Source organism: Loxodonta africana, chromosome 8 (genome assembly GCF_030014295.1).
Source record: "Loxodonta africana isolate mLoxAfr1 chromosome 8, mLoxAfr1.hap2, whole genome shotgun sequence".
Lineage (NCBI taxonomy): Eukaryota > Metazoa > Chordata > Mammalia > Proboscidea > Elephantidae > Loxodonta > Loxodonta africana.
Window position 1 is genome coordinate 64,824,877 of NC_087349.1, and position 13,210 is coordinate 64,838,086.

The 13,210-nt window shown below is 38.1% G+C and overlaps 1 protein-coding gene across 4 annotated transcripts in view; it reads left to right on the forward strand.

Moving 5' to 3' along the window:
* Positions 1 to 13,210, forward strand: part of PPP1R9A (protein phosphatase 1 regulatory subunit 9A) — a 357,217-nt gene that overhangs the window by 282,963 nt on the left and 61,044 nt on the right. For all 4 annotated transcript variants that reach the window (XM_064289992.1, XM_023544405.2, XM_064289993.1 and 1 more), the window contains exons 7-8: positions 9,731 to 9,784; positions 12,392 to 12,621. In XM_064289992.1, the coding sequence (XP_064146062.1) occupies positions 9,731 to 9,784; positions 12,392 to 12,621 (284 nt within the window). The remainder of the gene's footprint in view (positions 1 to 9,730; positions 9,785 to 12,391; positions 12,622 to 13,210) is intronic.

The following is a 13,210-nucleotide window of genomic DNA, read 5'->3' on the forward strand; positions in this document are numbered from 1 at the left end:
TTTAATATTCCTCATGTATGCAAAAATAATTCATTTTCCTGTGTTTGAATGTGAAGTTTATGGTCTTCATGTATATAAATAAGATTAATATTACAAATACCCACACATTTGTTTTATAACATGGTTTATATTCGTTCACTTGGTCTACCAGTTCTGACAGGTTTGTTTTAAAATTACTAGGTACAATTGTTTATTTCTTATATACTATTATAGTTTTATGTGTTTCAAAACATTGTTGTTAGCTGCATATATGCTCAAGATTGTTATAACTTCTTCATTTATGTAACATCTTTTTTGTTCCTCTTGATGCATTTTTGACCCAAATTTTATTTTGTCTGATAGTAAAAATTCAACATGGATTTTATTTTGCTTCATATTTGCTTCACAGCATCTATTTTTTCTATTTCTTTCTTTTCAACCATTCTGTATCGTTGTGTTCAAGTGTATTTCTTTAGTCAGCCTATTCTTGAATCTTACTTTTTTTTTTTATTAACTTTTATTGAGCTTCAACTGAACGTTTACAAATCAAGTCAGTCTGTCACATATAAGTTTATATACATCTTACTCCATACTCCCACTTGCTCTCCCCCTAATGAGCCAGCCCTTCCAGTCTCTCCTTTCGTGACAATTTTGCCAGCTTCCAACTCTCTCTATCCTCCCATCCCCCTTCCAAACAGGAGATGCCAACACAGTCTCAAGTGTCCACCTGATATCATTAGCTCACTCTTCATCAGCATCTCTCTCCTACCCACTGTCTAGTCCCTTCCATGTCTGATGAGTTGTCTTCGGGGATGGTTCCTGTTCTGTGCCAACAGAAGGTTTGGGGACCATGACCGCCGGGATCCCTCTAGTCACAGTAAGACCATTAAGTCTGGTCTTTTTATGAGAATTTGGGGTCTACATCCCACTGATCTCCTGCTCCCTCAGGGGTTCTCTGTTGTGCTCCCTGTCAGGGCAGTCATCGATTGTGGTCGGGCACCATCTAGTTCTTCTGGTCTCAGGATGATATAGGTCTCTGGTTCATGTGGCCCTTTCTGTCTCTTGGGCTCTTAGTTGTCGTGTGACCTTGGTGTTCTTCATTCTCCTTTGCTCCAGGTGGGTTGAGACCAATTGATGCATCTTAGATGGCCGCTTGTTAGCATTTAAGACCCCAGACGCCACAATTCAAAGTGGGATGCAGGATGTTTTCGTAATAGAATTATTTTGCCAATTGACTTAGAAGTCCCCTTAAACCATGGTTCCCAACCCCCCACCCTTGGTCCTCTGACCTTTGAAGCATTCATTTTATCCCAGAAACTTCTTTGCTTTTGGTCCAGTCCAATTGAGCTGACCTTCCATGTATTGAGTATTGTTCTTCCCTTCACCTAAAGCAGTTCTTATCTACTAATTAATCAGTAAAAAACCCTCTCCCTCCCTCCCTCCCTCCCCACTTCGTAACCACAAAAGTATGTGTTCTTCTCAGTTTATACTATTTCTCAAGATCTTATAATAGTGGTATTATACAATATTTGTCCTTTTGCCTCTGACTCATTTCGCTCAGCATAATGCCTTCCAGGTTCCTCCATGTTATGAAATGTTTCACAGATTCGTCACTGTTCTTTATCGATGCGTAGTATTCCATTGTGTGAATATACCACAATTTATTTACCCATTCATCCGTTGATGGACACCTTGGTTGCTTCCAGTTTTTTGCTATTGTAAACAGAGCTGCAATGAACATGGGTGTGCATGTATCTGTTTGTGTGAAGGCTCTTGTTTCTCTAGGGTATATTCCGAGGAGTGGGATTTCTGGGTTGTATGGTAGCTCTATTTCTAACTGTTTAAGATAATGCCAGATGGATTTCCAAAGTGGTTGTACCGTTTTACATTCCCACCAGCAGTGTATAAGAGTTCCAATCTCTCCGCAGCCTCTCCAACATTTATTATTTTGTGTTTTTTGGATGAATGCCAGCCTTGTTGGAGTGAGATGGAATCTCATCGTAGTTTTAATTTGCATTTCTCTAGTGGCTAATGATCGAGAGCTTTTTCTCATGTATTGGTTAGCTGCCTGAATATCTTCTTTAGTGAAGTGTGTGTTCATATCCTTTGCCCACTTCTTGATTGGGTTGTTTGTCTTTTTGTGGTTGAGTTTTGACAGAATCATGTAGATTTTAGAGATCAGGCGCTGGTCTGAGATGTCATAGCTGAAATTCTTTCCCAGTCTGTAGGTGGTCTTTTTACCCTTTTGGTGAAGTCTTTAGATGAGCATAGGTGTTTGATTTTTAGGAGCTCCCAGTTATCTGGTTTCTCTTCATCATTTTTGGTAATGTTTTGTATTCTGTTTATGCCTGTATTAGGGCTCCTAGGGTTGTCCCTATTTTTTCTTCCATGATCTTTATCATTTTAGTCTTTATGTTTAGGTCTTTGATCCACTTGAAGTTAGTTTTTGTGCATGGTGTGAGGTATGGGTCCTGTTTCATTTTTTTGCAAATGGATATCCAGTTATGCCAGCACCATTTGTTAAAAAGACTATCTTTTCCCCAATTAACTGACACTGGGCCTTTGTCAAATATCAGCTGCTCATATGTGGATGGATTTATATCTGGGTTCTCAATTCTGTTCCACTGGTCTATGTGCCTGTTGTTGTACCAATAGGTTCTGAAATCAGGTAGAGTGAGGCCTCCCACTTTCTTCTTCTTTTTCAGTAATGCTTTGCTTATTCGAGGCTTCTTTCCTTCCATATGAAGTTGGTGATTTGTTTCTCTATCCCCTTAAAAAATGACATTGGAATTTGGATTGGAAGTGCATTGTATGTATAGATGGCTTTTGGTAGAATAGACATTTTTACTATGTTAAGTCTTCCTATCCATGAGCAAGCTATGTTTTTCCACTTAAGTATGTCCTTTTGAATTTCTTGTAGTAGAGCTTTGTAGTTTTCTTTGTATAGGTCTTTTACATCCTTGGTAAGATTTATTCCTAAGTATTTTATCTTCTTGGGGGCTACTGTGAATGGTATTGATTTGGTGATTTCCTCTTTGATGTTCTTTTTGTTGCTGTAGAGGAATCCAAGTGATTTTTGTTTGTTTATCTTATAACCTGAGACTCTGCCAAACTCTTCTGTTAGTTTCAGTAGTTTTCTGGAGGATTGAATCTTACTTTTATTCTACTCCAGGAATGCTTATCAGTTAATTGGTGAGTTTAGCCAATTTACTTTAATCACTTTAATATTAGAACTTATATCGACCACCTTATTTTATATTTTATAGTTTTCATGCTTTCGTCTTGTCTGTTTTCTCTTTTTACATAATTTTCATTAGATATATCAGATATTCATCTGCTACTTGAAAGTTATATGTTTTAATTCTATTATTCTGGAGACTACTTTAATAAAAAAAAAAAAAAAACCCTTGAGTTACTTCGACTCAATCTTAGGTTATGCAATATACAAAGGAGATCAATAACTATGTCTTTACCTTTTAATAAAATCATAACCATAGAATACTCTCACCTGTCCTCTTCCTCTCCCCAATTATTATTTTTTTGTATTTCACAAGCTTTAGTTAAAGTTGTATAGGTATAACTTTTACAAAATAATTTGCTCTAGCTCACCGACACTTCCCTCTCTCCAGCTCTAATGGGATTCCAGTGCCGCCCTGATATAAATCCACCATGGACTCCGGTGCAACTCCTTTCTGACCGCATGACACCAAGTGTTCCTAGTGCACGGCCCCAGAGATGGAGTTGGTGACCCAGAGGTCTGGGCTTCAGGGTAGTGGAGTAGGCTGTCCCTGATGTAGCTGCAGGTGCAGACTCACCCAGGTTACATGGGGAAGAGGAAAGATTTATTAGATTGCTGCCCCACATTTCCACTTGCTGGCATTCTCCTACTTCAGATCCCATTTTTCAAACACACATGAAAACAACTATGTTATATCTCTAAGAATTCCTCACAAACGTCTTTGTTAAATGATGAGCAAGACCCTTAAGCCGATCAGTGTTCCTTCTCTTTCGGCATCTCCAAAACTGAATTAAAGAGAGGCAGGAAATAGCTCTTGTTAGTTTGTTATGTTGTACTAAACTGGAAGTTTTCCCTTGCCTAATTCAGTCATTTCTGCCTTCATTGTTGTTATTATTTTATTGATTCCATCATGCTGTTTTCCTTAGGAGTGTTTTATTGTTCTTACTTTAGTGATAAATTTTTAATTTGTTACCATGCTTTATTGTTTAAGCATTAAAACAATTAAGGTTATGAATCTGCCTTTTCAGCTAATTTTATATAAACTGTCTCCTGAGAAAAACACTTCCGTTAGTGTAAAGATAGGTGTCATATATAAAGCATTGGACAGAAATTGCAAAGGAATACAGCACAGCTTCATTTTGACTATAAAAAAACCCTGTGCCGTCGAGTTGATTAGGAAAACCCAAAACCCTAAAGTCATTGACTATTGTATTGTTTAACACTACCAAAATGTAGGCAAAAATAGCTCTGATTCTCGCTTTTGTGGAGGTTACACTGTCAATGGTGAGACAGACATCAGTCAGATAATCACAAAGATAATTCTAAAAATCATGATTTCAGTGCTGAAGCAGCTTTAAAGTTCTGTGTAAATATCATTTATCATTTTACCCTTGTAAGGGCAGAGAATGCTGCTCCTATCTGATTGTAAAATTTATAACACTAGAGCCCTCTTAAGTCTTTCCTGCGAAGATAATATTTTTCACTTTTTAAAGAAAAATGTTTTCCCTATTTGTGCAGGATAAGGAAAAAAAAAAAGGAAAGAGTGCAAAAGTTCAATCTCACTGTTTATGTTTCTGTATAAGGATGTTTCTATTTCTAGAGTAGTTATATTTGGATTATATTGATCCAGTGATATGATTACATATTTTTTATTCCTCCTTTTTAAGGAAACAAAATATATGGAACAAGTACACTTGCAGAATGTTAAATGAGAGCTACTATTTTTCTGTGGGGAAATTTATGTTTATTTGTGCTGTGATTTTGGTATAGACTTCTATGGTATTCATGTTAAAGATGACAGAAGAGATGAAAGAGACTGGTCTTGTGACTCAAATGACACTGACCTGCAATCCTTAACCCTTCTTTTTATTTATGTCCTCGCATCCCAAGTCTTTCCTCTGACCTAGATCCTGTGTGACCCAGAGATTCCAACAGGCTTTTCAAACTCTGTTTCTGGTTTCTGTTAACCAAACCTGCTGACCTCCTCTCTCCCTGCAGTCAGTCAGCCTGACCATTCTCAAGGGGTAAATGTGTGAACCCTTGGACCTGTACTTTGGAAAGGTTATTGATCCCTGACATAAAGCTCTTAAGCATGTGGAAAGAGAACTGCTCTAGAATTAGAAAACTCAACATTTTACCAATTGTGTCTTTTGCTGTCTCTTCACCACTTTGAAAAGCAGTTTTCTCTTCCTCGTGAAATGGAGGTCTCTCAGGCACATCGAGTCCACTTTGCCTGGAAAGTCAAGTGCATAGTCAAAGCTGAAGTATGACAAACAGGCCAAAGTCAAAGATCATGTGACCTGGTTAGAGGGAATAATAGACTAATCAAGCCATCAATCAACTAACCAAGTAGGTTCCCTATGACCTTCCTGTATGTGTGATCTGGAGAACTTCTCAGGAGGTGTGTTTATTAATCTCCATGTAATAAGTATCTTGAAGGTAGAGCCTATGTCATGTTCAGGTGTCCTCAGTGACTAGCACAGTACCTGGCTCAGAGCATCATTCAGCAAACACTGGGTGAATAACGAGCAAAATGTCCTTTCTAAGTTCCGTTAATAACAACAGCAGCTGATTGAGTACCATTTTGTAGTCAGTGTCAGAACACTCAGACCACCTGAAGCGATCCGTGGTTTTCAGCCTGAGTAATAATTTCTCGTTGGAGAAGATGATGACATATGCCTCACGGTTTTTGTGAGGATTAAATGAGAAATGCATTCCAAAGCAGCTGGTTCAGATTAGGTTCGCGGTGAATAGTAATTGAATGAGTTGAATTGAAAGCAGCTTTCTGAGAGCAAAGATGGCACCTCTGATCTCTGTCTCTCCGCCTTTCAGGGAGGAACAGGGGTAGGGGGAGTCAGATCTGGGGCTATTTCCATTCCACCACCTACTTCTAGTGGAAACTTGAACAATCCATGAAACTTTTCTGAGCCTCTTTCCTGTCTGTAAGATGAGGTCACCGGTACCAGCGCTGCCTACCTCACAGTGTCATCTGCAGGTATAAAGGGAGATGACAAAAAAGGATAAATGGTTCTACAGATGTGGAAAGTTAGTATTGGTGGAAAGAACTGTGAACTGAGGTTTATAAAACCTGGCTCTGTGAATTAGGCTTACTGAACAACAGTTTTTGTCCTGTACAAAAGGGTTTAATTAGCTGATTTTTTATGCTTTTCCTATGAATAGGGTTGGATCTGTAGAAGGTTTCTTCGTGTGCAAGCAGAATAAAAATTATTGCATATCTATAATTTTAGAATTCATGAGTCCTAAGGAAACCTTGTCCTAAAACTTCTGCCCATCTTCTGAATAATGTCTGTATTTGCACAATTTATTCTTCTCTTCTGCTGGAGGGGTAACACTCTAAGCTTGCATCTACAGTCCTCACTCCGTTGCTAATGAGTTCAGCTCCTTCCTCCTAGCCATTTTGGGTGAAATGGGAGGGCCGGAATAACTGGAGATCAACTCGAGCTATTTTGCAGTTTTACCTAGGATTGGTCTCCCACGTCAGTATATTTGTGTAGTTTATGCAGTCGTAGAAATGAAGGTAAGTTGAGGATTTGTAGACTCTGCAATCATGACAGCCACCTTCGAGCTCTTCATTTCATAAAGGCCCAGAAAAAACCCAAACCTGTTGCTCTCGAGTTGATTCAGACTCACAGCGACTCTATAGGACAGAGTAGAACTGCCCCATGGGGTTTCCAAGGAGTGGCTGGTGGATTCAAACTCTTAGCTTTTGGTTAGCAGCTAAACTGTTAACCACTGCGCCACCAGAGCTCCTCATAAATACGACATCTGTAATATTTGAGAGGGCCTTGGTGTTCTTCCTGTTCAGCCCACTCAGTTTTCATGTGGGAAATGGAGGCACAGAGAAACAACTTGCTAGAGGCCACAGTGATCTGAGCAAAGAAAGGCCAGAGTTCCCACAAATTGCATGCATATCCTTGGTTATTTTACCAGGAGTTAAGTGCTGAGAAAATAAAAATCCTGCATTTCCCCCATAGAGCAGTGTTCCCTGTGAAATGTCCCCTTCTGGTTTCTTACTACTCTTCAAATAGAACCAGAGATGTTTTTGTTTGTTTATTTCAAGTGTGACATCATATGCTTTTAGTACTTTTAACTGAGAAATAGAGTTGGGATAATGATATTTGAGTTCAGATCATTCCTTCTTACTTTTGGCTGACTTGATTGGGGGCTTATTGTATGCTTTTCTAAGGAAAAAAAATTACTGGATTAGGAACCCAAAGATCAGGCTCCTGTTGTGGTTCTAATTTGTGATTCACTATTGCTGTGATTTTGGAGCAGCACTGCAGTGTCTTGTAGCCTCTTCCCATCAAGTCACTAAGAAAACTTGTGACACACTCTCTGCCAGGTACATTAGTGCTCTGAACTTCTGATAAATGACAGTAAGTTAGAATTATACCACTAGGGGAAGGAGCCCTGGTGGCGGTGCAGTTGTTGGTGTTTTGAATTCCCCAGCCACTCTGTGGGAGAAAGACCTGGCATTCTGCTCCCATAAAGATTTCAGCCTAGGAAACCCTATGGGTAGTTATACTCTATCATATACAGTCACGATATCGAAATGCCATATCAAGTGTTGGAATCACTACCACCACCACTAGGGTAGGGTAAAGAACTAAGAGAGCCAGTTCTAACTGTCTGAGGCTCACAAAAGAATTATAACTTTGGCACGGGAGGACCCTTCCTCTTCGGAGGCTGTTAGAGTGCGGATGCTACCAGGAACCAGCGATGACTGAAGGCGCAATAACCACATCGGCAAGACTGCAGGAGTCACCAGGTCAGATAAGTGAAGGCAAGATAAGTGATGTGAGTGGGACAGAGTCAAACATACCACAATTTCAAGATCACCTCTACAAACCAAGAACTGTGGCAGAGCTGCCAGAGTACAGATCATGCTTCCGTGAGCATGACAGGGCCAGGCACTAAGTGGGGCCTTCAGGGCCTGGACTGTTTCCCAGTGGCATGTAAGGCTGTTGAATCAGCCTTCCCTTGATTGTTCCTCTTCCTGTCTTCACACTTCCGGTATATCCCCACCAGCTGAGTAAATACCAAGGAAATGCAGGTTATAAAACAAAGAGAGAGCTGAGGCTTACAGACCCATTGTGGCCTCCAGTGTTCACATTGCTGGTCTAAGAACTCCATATTTCTGTCCCTCTGGCAATGTAGTCACCTGTACCATTGCTTCTTTTGGTAAGAAAGCCTCTTAGACTTAGTCATATTAGAAGTCTGTAGTCTCTTGTGTATAATCTTAAGTCCTAATCCTAAATTTCTGAAAAGTCTTTTTTGTAAGTTTGTGGCAAACTCATTCAGTGGTAAAACCTGACCTAAACTGACAAGATGCTATTTGTAGTCTTTCTGTACCTCACTTAGTAGGAATATTCCTATGTCGATGACAAAAATACTAATGCGTTTAATGACAGGATGCCTCCATAGACCCTGCTGTGGATAATTCATAGTTTCTAGAAGGTGCATCCTCTTAACCATTCTGAAACTAGAAGAATTCTGAATTCCAAGAACATCTGGCCCCAGAAGGGGTTTCAGATAAGAGATTGTGAACCTGTTGTTTCCCTTAGGAGTCTCTGCGTGGCACAAACAGTTAAGCGCTGACTACTAGCAGAATGGTTACCCAGTTGAACCCACAGAGGCACCTGGGAAGACAGGCCTGGAGATCTGCTTCCAAAAGGCCACAGCCTTGAAAACCCAATGGAACAGTTCTGCTCTGTGTACATGGGTTCGCCATGAGTCTGACTCAACTTGAGGACAACTGAGAACAACAAACAGCATTAATTCCTTAAGGAGATTGTTTCTTCTTTCGTTACAGGGAAAACAAAGTGGGAGAAAGCAAAACAAACCTATGTAAATGGTAGCAAATTAGCTGTAGCTGAAGATTTTCAGGTCTGGGACTTCAACAGAATAGATGTTTTGAAGACAAAAAATCTGAATCTGTACCCTTTCCTCCAATTAAGATGTAGAATTCACAAGTTTCACTGTGGAAACTGCCTCATCGTCGCCTCCCTCTCTGCAGCAGTCTGAGCTGGGAAAAGAGCTGCTTATCTGAATGTGCTTGCGACTCATGGAACCAGAGTGCCACCTTTCTTCAGTATTTGGAATTGACTCTTCACATTGCCACTGGCTGTTTTGCCTGCTTAAGCAGTTCAGTCGGCAAGACTGCAAGAAAACTATCCCTTGTGGGATGTGTTGACACTCAAATCATAAAGGAAAAGCTGCAAAGAGGGCAAGAAAATATGTTTTCTTCTCTTTGGTCCCTGAGCAATTAAATTGGTAACCTAATGTGATTTTAGGGAGTGTGGGCCATAAACCCTATGTTTAATTAGTTCGTACCCAGCGAGTCCTTGTACACACTAGACATTTTAATTTATAACCTGCTGCATTGCAGCACTCTTCTAGGCCTTCTGCTATGTAATAAGTTATCCTTCTGGCTGCTCAGGCTTTAACAATATAGATACACTCTCTTAGTTCAGATTTTTCCTCTTTTTTCAGTTGCAAATCAAACATGCAGTTACAGAAGCTGAGATTCAAAAATTGAAGACAAAGGTAAGAACCAATATATGGTACCTGAATTGTACTTTTTACCAGATACTATGAATAAATTCAGCCCTAGGACAAAAGGATTTGTTCCTGTGCATGTAAAAGAATACAAATGCTAGAGATTCAATTCCAGGGTTAGATGCTGAGAAAACCTGGCAGTGAGAACAAGACCTCCCACTCCCACCCTCAGTACAAATAACTAGTATTTTAAGACATAGACATTTACATAATTGCACATACGTATCCAATTACTTCTGAACTTTAATCAAAAAGTGACTTTTAGTGGCTCAAGCATCTGAATATATTTCGATCACTAATACCGTAAACACAAGCTGTTATATCTCCTCTATTTTAAATAGATTTAATAATTTACTTTTAACTTATTTGTCAAAACCAGTGTATTGTTTTAACACAGCACATACATTATTTTTGACAGAAAAAAATGTCAAGTTTCTAGTAATTAAATGTTACAGATTTAATATAATACTCAGACCCATTGCTGTTGAGTCGATTCTGACTCTTACTGACTGTGTACTATGCTTAATTGATTTTAGGTGCCAGGTGCTACTGGAAACTTTTAGACAAGTTTAGTTCACATTATTTAAATTTGTGGGGGAAAAAACAGGTCTTGAAAAAAGGGAGTATGTATTTTTGATCTATATATGGAATAATAGAAGATTCAAAAGGGCATTTTTAATTGGTAAGTTATAAGGTGCTTGTATGAACTGTGTCTAGTTTTATCAAGTAAGTAATTTCAAAGATTTAAAAGTATCTTTTGAATTGCTTTTAAAGCAGTATTCTTTATTATTTTTATGGTCTTTTAAAAATTAAGGCTTAATTCCTCCCCCACCACTAATGATCTGCTTTCCTGTTCACATTGAACACTGTTTTCTTTTTCCGTGTGCTTTAAATGAAGATAAATTAGCAAGGCTGTTTTGGTTAAATGGAATTCTCAGCTAATACCCGCTGTAGCTCTTTAGTCAAAACATGTCTGTATATCATTCATGATGTCAGCTCAGCTCTGTGAATAATAATTTTTAAATTAGTGATGCTTGATAAATAAACAACTTGAATACAAAGCATTGCTTATTAAAAGATGTATTTAACAACCTAGCCCTGTTTGAAGTTGTTATTATTTCTTGACATAGAAAGAGAATAGTTGTTTGCTTTTTTTTTTTTTAATTGTTGGTTGGAAGCAGAAAAAAAGATTCCCCGATGAGTGTAAGTGCTTTAATGGAGTTTATGTCTTAGACTATAAACATTTAATTTAGAAAAGTTTATATACTAGTATTTTATATTTTTCTTGTTATATTAACATATAATATCCATAGATGTGGCTTACTTTACTATGACTTTTTATTACCCTTGTTGATAATAAAATTCCTGATTTTGAAATGTTGTTACTTTTTTGCTCTGTAACCTGTTTTGCCAATGTGTTTAGTTAGAAATACACCTACAAACACGTATTTCCATTTGTGAATGCTGTATGGTTTTAGAATGTCTTGGATTTTGAGCATTGATAGTTTATAATGACTTCGCTTCCTTTTGAACTTTAAAGGAGGCATATGAAGTAGATGAAGCACTGGTTTGAAGGTCAGACAGCTGTTGTGATTAAATGACCTTTGATCCTTCACCTAATGGCTCAGCCTTGAATTTCTGTAGAAATGAGGGGATTAAAGTAATATACTCTCTACTCCTAAGAGGCCCTGGAAGTAGAAACTAGAAGAAGCTGCTTTTTTATTGCATTGGATGCATTTAAATTAATCCAGCAATGATTTATGTTTTTACTTATATTATCTTTTTTACTTTTATGTAAATATGGGATTTATAAAAAAAAAAAAAGATTTATAAGCTCTAGAAATTCATAACACTTCTTGCAAAATAATGAACTGCAGACTATATCCATGTCAATTGAAATGAAAGAAAGAATAATATCATCAAAAGGGTTAAAAGCAAAGTAAAGATAGCTAATATTTACCAGATGATTACTATGTCCAAGGAGCTGTTCTAAGCACGCCGATGTGTTATGTCACAATTCGGTTTTATACATGATATAATTGGGTCTTAGAGAACTTCAGTTACTGCCCCAAGATTAAACAGCCAGTAATGGTTGAGCTGGGATTCAAACCTAAGCTGAATGACTTCAGAGTTCCCTTCTTAGCAATTAGGCCATACTACACCTCCATTGTTCCCAACCTACCTCTCCTACTCATTTGTTAATTTTTTTTTTTTTTAAACACAGAATTATATATTAAAAAAAAAAACTCATAGAAAATGTGTTGAAGTCATTGGATAAAATTAGTCAAACTCTAAAATGTCTCACAGAACTTCAGACCACATGGTGTGATGGAAAGATCACGAGATTTGGAATGAAGTCTGTGTTTTATCACTTAACAGACATGTGACCTTGAATAAGTCATTTTACTTTTCATGGTTTCCATTTCATCATTTATGAGATGATTAAAATAATACTTGTTCTTCTTATCCCAAAGTGTTTTGATGACCCAGTGTATGTAATAATGGAATTTAGTCTTGATACATGCTATAAGAACATGAGGGGTTTTCGCTGTACTAGTACCAGATGATCCTTGCCTTGGCTTTTGCTTTATTCAGCTGCAAGCAGCAGAAAATGAGAAAGTACGGTGGGAACTAGAGAAAAACCAACTCCAACAGAACATAGAAGAGAATAAAGAAAGAATGTTGAAGTTGGAGAGCTACTGGATTGAAGCTCAAACGTTATGCCATACAGTGAACGAACACCTCAAAGAGACTCAAACCCAGTATCAGGCATTGGAAAAGAAGTACAACAAGGCAAAGAAATTGATCAAGGATTTTCAACAAAAGTAAGTAGCTTCTAGTGACTAAAGAATAGTTGTATAAGTCCAAAGAAGGTTTACATCCAGTAATTGTGTAATATCTACTATAAAAGAAAAGATGACCTCAGAGTTATCCTTCTCAGAAGCATAGTTACAGCATAGACATTATCAACCCAGTCCCAGTGCCGTCAAGTTTTAGAAACCACTTGTTTTCATATGAGATTATATTTTGTATATTTTACAATTTTTGGCAACCAGTTGCTTCCTGATTTTTTTTTTTTTTTTTTTGGATAGTCAATCATTGATAGTAACGTTTGAATCGTTTTATCCTTTTTGAAACATTTCTGTGATTTAGAAGCAAGAAGCTCAGCTGAAGTAATGTAGAATGACTTTTGGGTGTGGTGCATGCGAAGTGTCAATAGGGGCCTTGATCAAGCTGCTGCTATCTCTGTTCTTAGAATCAATAACTATGGAATTTTCCCACTGCAGATAGTGTTAATGTTGACTGGCAAGAATCTCTGCCCTGCCGCTCTGCTCAGCCACTGTTCAGAGAGCCACAAGGGCCTCAGTTCACTGCAGTGAAAGGGACTGTCACCTGTCCCTGCTTTTGAATTTC